A 7,987-nucleotide genomic window follows, 5' to 3' on the forward strand; every position below is an offset into this window, starting at 1 on the left:
TCATCTATAGATGAGTTATCTACCTTATCAAACATGCACTTAAATTAAGTTATATGATTCAATCTTATGAATCAAACACGATATATATTCAATCATGAAATAGAATTGTATAGATTTTGGGTTTATGAGGAGAGATAAAAGATTACTCCCACGGTCTTGGATTCATCATTATTGCACCAAAGTCATGACACCATATATACTCAATTGTATTAAGGGCACCAAAGTCATAACTCCATATATACTCATCAGCAATAAGTGTGCTTATAATCATGCCAATCAAGACTTTCTATTTGATAGTGGTGACTAACTTTTCTAAAGGTAATAATCTGCATAAACATATTATTTTAATTCAGATTTCCTTTTCCTAGTACATAAGAGCATGCACAATATCAACCCCCGTAGACCAATGCAACAAGCCAACAACTAAACACCTTTAGTATTGAAGTCACGTAAGAAAGTAAAAGTTGTAACTCCATCAAGTTGATGGTTATGTATATAGATTTGAAAGAAATAAATATTTATTGAAAAATTGAATTAGGTTAGCTAGGTTGTATTAAATGAGAGTTACATATGAAGACATTAAAGAGTTAGTTTCTATATTTATTTGTTATTGTATTAAACATATCTATTTTGTCCCCTAAGTGGTGATCACCATCACCTAGTGCAATGGAGTGGTACCGCACCTTTAAGGCCAAAAGTCCAGCTTTAAATACCATCATCGTCTTATTTGAAATATGAATATCCAGACGTGTATAAATAAATAAATGAACATACTCTACTAGGACACCTTAAGCTTTGCTTTGATAATAACTTAACTATACCAATTAAAACTATTATGCAACACTTTCATAAATACGATCAACCAAAAAGAAATGTTAAAATGAAGGTGAACTTGGGATATTTTTGAACAAAAAAACATCACTACTATGATTTTATGTGTTTAAATATTTGATGATTTAGTGAATAATAGTATACGAAATGAATGGACTGTTGCGAAGGATACCATGTCCCACCCAAAAGCATAACCCTAGTTTTTTTTATGTGGTAAGACTATGCGTCACCCTACGTAGTTTGATTCCAAATCAAAGCAAGTCTCTCTCTCTCTTTCTCTGGCTATAAAACATGCATGGGACTAGATTTAGAACATCATGTGTAGAATAAGGTTGGACATACTCTGTCTTTGGTTTGTCCACATATTCTGACAAAGAGAGAAAAAAATGGGGAGAGGGAAAGTAGAGTTGAAGAGGATTGAGAATCCAACAAATAGGCAGGTCACATTCTCAAAGAGGAGAAATGGTCTGTTGAAGAAAGCTTTCGAGCTTTCTGTGCTTTGCGATGCTGAGGTTGCTCTCATCATCTTCTCTCCTTCTGGAAAGGCTTACCAGTTTTCCAGTCATGAGTAGGGTTTCTTCTTCATTTTCTACTATTTTTCATTATTATCAGTAAATTAGCAGTAGTATGATTGTTGAATTTAATTAAGGTAATGACACGTGTCGCTTTGTGGCTGCAGGATTAAAAGGACGATTACAAGGTACAAGATTGAATTAGGAATAGCTAAAACAGATGAACAAGGCATCACATCCATGGAGGTATCTTTTAATTGCAATAATTATTTATTTAATGGTTTAAATTACACATTTTTTGTGGCTATTTTGGTTTTGTACGGTGCAGGTGTGGAGAAATGAAATTGAGGAATTGAGTAGAACAATCGAGGCTCTGGAAGCAAGAGAGAAGTATGCATTCGTACCATCATCCATTGATAGAAATAAAATCATTTTGATTTAGCAAAACCTATTAAATTAACCACAATTTCAATAATCAACCTCTATTTTACCTTTATAGACATTTTGCTGGAGAAAATCTCTCTGGATTAGGCATGAAAGAATTGAAGCAATTAGAGCGCCAATTAAGAGTTGGGGTTGAACGAATTCGCTCTAAGAAGGTATAATTAATGATTAATGTTGAAATCAATTGTACGTACATGAATTAGTATTTGGTTATGATTCAAAATTCATTTATGGCTTTACCAATTTGATATATATTATCTCATTACTCAATAATGAACTTTTTATTAATAATAGTTATAATACATTATTCAACAGAGACAAATCATAATGGAACACATAAACTATCTGAAGAAAAAGGTATGATTCTAAAAACTACTTCTTGTATTACATTCATACAAGTATTACTAAATTAATGACAAATAAAATCATAAATGTATCTCTTTTGTCCATTGAGTTCAGCATAAAGATCTTCAAGAAGAAAACAGTAATCTCCAAAAGAAGGTGATTATTTTAGTTAACCGCCACTAGCTTCTTTAAGGATTTTGCTTCAGTTATTGTTATACTTATAGAAAGTGTAATTAATTATCACCTTTATTAATTACTAGTACTAACTAAAAGATTTTGTTTAATTATGTTTGAGGTTAAGCTTCACGAGCTTCAAGAAGCCAGCACAAGCTCAATAATTCTAGCATCAGATCCATCCAGAGTAATCCAATTTGGAGGTACGGATATATACACGATCTTTTTAATTAGTATGTTTCATAGTAGGAATACTTTTTTCTCATATTTTCACATAGAATAATATTATAGTTGGATACGCGTGACAACATTGAAAATATAGTTTGCTTTTCTGAGATAGGAAACAGAATCTTATGAAAATAAATATTCAGTGATTACTTAGAATGTGACTTTGACGAGTCAGCACATGTAACTAAATTCAATTTCTGTTGTTGACATATATAGGAATGAATAATAGCAATGTCGTCACCAAGAATATCTCAACTGTTTAAGCATTGTTCTACTTATTTTGGGAAGAAATGTTGATGCATGGAAGCGATGGGCCTGTTATCTTGTAAATCTACTATTTCTATATATCATTTATCCAGCTTTATTAAACCATTTATTTTCCTATTTTAGAAGAACCAGTCTATCCAGCAGCTTTTGTAAGTAATTCTATATTAGTTTTATGGAAGTTGAAGTGTCTCACAAGTGTAGAATTCAAGAGTGTTATCATCAATTGCTCCAACTTGTATATCCAACGATATATTATGATTTTGCTAATTAATTGTTTGTGTTTGGATTCAGATTTGACAAATTTTTTATTATGATTTTATATTAATAAAATTCATTTTTATTTTTTAACATACATAACTCTTATTTTTGCTAATTTTTGTTATCATAACAACAAAATGGAATACATAATTTTTGGTTTAAAGGTTTAAACCAAAAAATAGTGGAGTAAAAGAGTCCAACAACACCACAATTAAAATAACCCAACTTAGCTAAGTCCAATGTTTTAAAAACCGGACCGGCAAGCGAACCGGCGTCGTTACTGGTTCACTGGTTCAACCGGTTCACTGGTCGAACCATTGGTTGAACCGGAATACTGTTTATATATATATATATTTATTTAGTAGTAAATAATAAAATTTAATTAATTGTTTTATCAATAAATATTATAGTATTATACATTTAATAGTATTAGATTCTAGTATATTAGAATATTTAATGACGTTAAGTTTAAATACAATAATAAATTATAATACACAATATTAAAAACTAGTATTAAACTCTATGTATAATTATAAACTCCTATATTGTAAAATATTAGTGATTGTAAAAGTACAATTAAAATATAAGAAATATATTGTAATTAATAATTTTTTAAAAGAATATAAAATTAAAATGAATTATTAGTTTCAGCGGAAAAAGAATTTCAGATTTAATGTATAAGGATAATTAATGTTCATAATATTTCAAAATGACCATATGGTAGAGTGGTAAAGGAGTAGGTATTTAGAGATGAGGTCATGTGTTCAAGTACTAGCAACAACAAATCTCAAAAAAATGTGAAAAAGTGAAAAACCGGTTTCCGTTCACGGTCGGACCTGCCGGTTCCACTGGTTCGCAGCGATTCAATGTGCTAGTGGTTTTTAGGGGTGAACCGGACCGGACTGCCTACCGGTTCGCACTTGAACTAAGTCCAACGAAAAAAATCCTAATGCTAATGCAAAACCAAAGAGCATATAAATAGGACACATAATACCCCATCCGATGCACACACCACATGCATCAAAGCCACAAAGCAAGCAAGTCTATAAATAAGAGCACTAAAATAACATGAAGCCAGAAAAAGTAACCTCTTAATTTTTTATTTTTCAATTAAAAGAAATTTTGTTGAACCTGCTAATAGTGTGTATTAGTATATTCTTTGAGGGTAGAAGCATAAATTGCTACTCCCTCCATCGCACATTATTTAAGACACTTCTTTTTTATACTCGTTTTGAAAAAAATTATAATAAATAGTTAAAATTGAGAGATAGTAAAATAAGAGAGAGAATACAACGAGAAGACTCATCTACATTATTCTCTCTCCACTTTAACTATTTATTAATATCAATTCCCAAAACGAGTGCAAAAGAATTAAATAACTCAAGTAATGTAGGACGGAGGAAGTCGATGAATATTTTTTACTTTTGTTAAATAAGAATGAATAGTTTGGTGTATTTACTTTATTTTTAATTACTAATTTTTTGAGAAAATATAATGTAGAAGGAATATAAAATACTACGGTCTAGTTCATTCATCAAAAGTAATTTACATTTATTCGTGGTCTCTCAAATGGGATGGATCCTATTTTCTCCAGACAATTCTTCATTTGTTTAAGTATTATTTATTTTTAAATCCGATCCCAGACTCACATAGTACTCCATATAGGCTAGATCCTATTTTCTCTTCGTCACATAAAAATATCGACTTAAAAACAGAATTATGAACTGTATTCACATAGTATGTCCTAACTCCTGAAAATGCAGACATCAAAACAGAAAGAACGAGACAAATTGGGTAAAGTTAGAATTTAGCATAAAAATGATGTTACCCTGTCTTCAACTGCAGTATCTGGCGATATACTATGTTTCGTTGAGATCGTTGCAGAGATAAGATGGAGGTGGGCTCAGTTTTATGTGGGCCTTGCAACTTGGGCTTAAAGTTAATAATAGTAATACAGTACTGCCCAATCATCGGAAAAAACTCATCAAACTTAATCCAGTGATTAAATATATATATATATAGGATCAGCCCAACAACTTTACGCGCTAAAAAGCCTCTCCAGGAATAGTGACCACTTTAGCAATACTAAAACCCGGCCTTTAAAATTTAAAATTTGTTATACTTTCTGTATTTATATATTTTTGTTCAAAAAAATAGAACTTTGCAATATTTATAAAAACAACTAAGTTGTGATTTTAATTTATGCTTTAATTTCAAGAAAAACTGTAATTGAGTAAGCCATGAAATGTCTTCTTGGATTTGTAGTATGAATTTCTAACTATGCCTCACAGGATGTACGACATAATTTTAAAAAAATTAAAACAAAATCAAGACAAAGTGTATAGGATTGGAACCTCACATTAACATTCCTTTTCTTTTCCGTTTTTGTTCTAATCTTTGATTGTGCAACAAAATTATATTTCCTGAGTGGAGTTATAAAAAAGAAAAACGAATTAGAAAGTCGATTGGAAATATTAATAGGGCATTTACTCACCCATCAAATTCAATACTTGGAGGGAAGAAACCAAAACACTTAGGAGGTGTTCGGTTTGTAAGATTGTATCCGAGATTAAATTTGTAGTGTGTTTGGTTCATGAGATTCAACCCCACAACTCAGTCCTAGATGGATAATCATGAGATAATTAGTCATAGCTAATCCCCTATGACTAAAATAATCTCACAACTCAATCCTAGATGAATAATCATGGGATAATTAGTCATAGCTAATCATCTATGACTAAAATAATCTTACAACTCAATCCTAGATTAAATTTTAATATTATTTTATCTTAGAAACCGAACACCACCTTAGTGTAGTTATTTGATATTGGTCGAAGCACCATATCTTTGTTCCAATAATTGCCTTATCTTATCGAATATACTTTCCATCTTAATAATTTTATTTTACTTTATATGCTGTACACCATCATTACAAGATTATATACACCAATCACTACATTCGCCCTTCCCAACTACCACATCACATAACACGCTCTTTACAAATAAATCAATATTCAATATATAATCAATCGATTCAGTTAAGAAACTTTTTATTGAGTGATCGCTTGAAAATTAAATATGTTTCGCATGTACTCATTTTTTTTCGGCGCTCTGCCTTCTTTTGGAATAGTAATAATAAATATATGATCAACCTCAAATAAAATATTAGAATTAAAATTAGTAGCAGCCGGCACGACCTGGCGTGGTGCTCGTGCAATTGACACTTTCTCTAACCTTTTGTGTTTCTCAAAAGTTAGGTTTATTTTCGAACCTAAGTCTATAAGTTCAATATATTAAATTGAAATGAAAGCGTGTGCAGACGCTCTTTTATTCGATTCCATTTATTAGGATATACTTTTATGTAGCAAATGGGGCAACAGAGTAATGCAAATATGTTGTAATATATTGGGGAATCTTTGTTTTCTTCTTGTCTTTAATGTTGATTGGCCAACCACTTAGGCATTTTAGAGCTACATTACACTCCAAATATAGTTTTATCTACCATATTAGAATCTAGTTCTATTGTAAAATGTTTTAAATGTTAGTTCGTTAACTGAAATGGTCATAATGATGTCGAAACTTTACAATAATTATCTTAAAGGTATAATAATACTGTCGTAACCTATCCTCAGCCAACTTGATTACAGCTCTTCCTAGATGATTGCTACTACTATTTATTATTAATAATGTTAATAGTATTTTTCCTTTTATAAGTAATATTTCCCTTTAATTTATTTTCTTATTATGTTATCATTTCTTGCTGATTAAACAAGTTTTTACTATTATTTTGTTTTATTTTATTATTTGATAGAAGTTTAAACGTGCTTCACTTATCCTTAACTTATCATGACTAGAAAATACCTCGGAGTCATGCAAACAATGTATCCTATCTAAGATTCTAAACCCTAAAACCAATTTAATTTGGAGGATATATTGCATTAATAGATAGAAACCAAATACTTATATAGACAACTGGAACCACATATGAGGCTTATTTATCAAAATTAAATATCATTCCAATTGTAGGTATGTGATATAAAAATGACAGTATACTTGTCCAAAATGCTTAATCGCTAATCCGAAATTTAAACATTCACTTGATACTATTAAAATGCAACTTTTCATCAGGAGAATATTTAAACTTATTCTGAAGTGAAGATATATACATATTACAAAAATCATACCTCTTGTAGTATTGCTCCATAAAAGTATGCTACAAAAGAAAATCGGGCTTTGATTATTCTTAGACAAGCATTTAGTCCAAATTTTTGTTTTTGTGATTCTTGTTTTAGATTCCGATTAAGTCTATGACATAATGATGGTGCTAATGATGATTTAACTATGGTACAAAGTTGGTTGTCCAATCTGGCAGGTCACCTAAAGTAGTTAATGGATTTTCTTTGAAATTTCCGGAGAAAGTGACATTATTTTTGTCATTGCAAAAATGTCATCAACCACTATATATGTTTTCATTTGAAGTCCTAATGATAAACCCTTTTGTTTGTATATATCTCTGATCAAAATCAGGCGAAGACCAATATTTTTCATCTGCCATATTTCTCGCCTTTTCCTTTTGATGATAACACACACACACACACACACACACACACACCTAATTTCTTAAATATCCTCCCTTTCAGTGTATATAATTAGGGTTTCTGGGGGGACGAATATCCCTTCTTCAAAAATCTAATTTCTGATGAGATGCAATGAACATGTTGCATCTAGATGCAGTGGAGGTAACTATTTAAATATGGAGTAGAAATCACCTCAATTTTTTCTGCTTTATTTTCATTTTTTTTTGTATTGATTATTTTGTTGGGCGGTGACCGGCTAGTTATGGTGTTGGAACGACTCAATCAAATCAAATCTCCCAAGAATTTGGGTTCTTTAGTTTGATTGAGCCGTGCCAATATCATGTTCTATTT

General features: G+C 30.7%; 1 protein-coding gene across 2 annotated transcripts; it reads left to right on the top strand.

Annotated features, from left to right (window-relative positions):
* The first annotated feature begins 1,135 nt into the window (after window positions 1–1,135).
* LOC121750554 (truncated transcription factor CAULIFLOWER A-like) lies at window positions 1,136–3,091 on the top strand. Of its 2 annotated transcripts, none has more exons than XM_042145110.1 (8): window positions 1,136–1,399; window positions 1,511–1,589; window positions 1,672–1,733; window positions 1,843–1,942; window positions 2,103–2,144; window positions 2,247–2,288; window positions 2,428–2,509; window positions 2,751–3,091. In XM_042145110.1, the coding sequence occupies exons 1-8, from the start codon at window positions 1,218–1,220 to the stop codon at window positions 2,795–2,797; spliced, it is 636 nt and encodes a 211-aa protein (XP_042001044.1). In that variant the 5' UTR covers window positions 1,136–1,217; the 3' UTR covers window positions 2,798–3,091. The 2 variants fall into 2 exon arrangements, with proteins under 2 accessions (XP_042001044.1, XP_042001045.1); XM_042145111.1 differs by having other exon boundaries at window positions 2,434–2,509.
* The last annotated feature ends 4,896 nt before the right edge of the window (window positions 3,092–7,987 follow it).

Source organism: Salvia splendens, chromosome 10, assembly GCF_004379255.2.
Source record: "Salvia splendens isolate huo1 chromosome 10, SspV2, whole genome shotgun sequence".
Lineage (NCBI taxonomy): Eukaryota > Viridiplantae > Streptophyta > Magnoliopsida > Lamiales > Lamiaceae > Salvia > Salvia splendens.

Coding starts and splice junctions, on each gene's coding strand:
- LOC121750554 (XM_042145110.1), top strand. CDS start 1,218: ATGGGGAGAGGGAAAGTAGAGTTGAAGAGGATTGAGAATCCAACAAAT. Junction 2,145..2,246: donor TAAACTATCTGAAGAAAAAG/GTATGATTCTAA, acceptor CATTGAGTTCAG/CATAAAGATCTTCAAGAAGA. Junction 2,510..2,750: donor CAGAGTAATCCAATTTGGAG/GTACGGATATAT, acceptor TGACATATATAG/GAATGAATAATAGCAATGTC.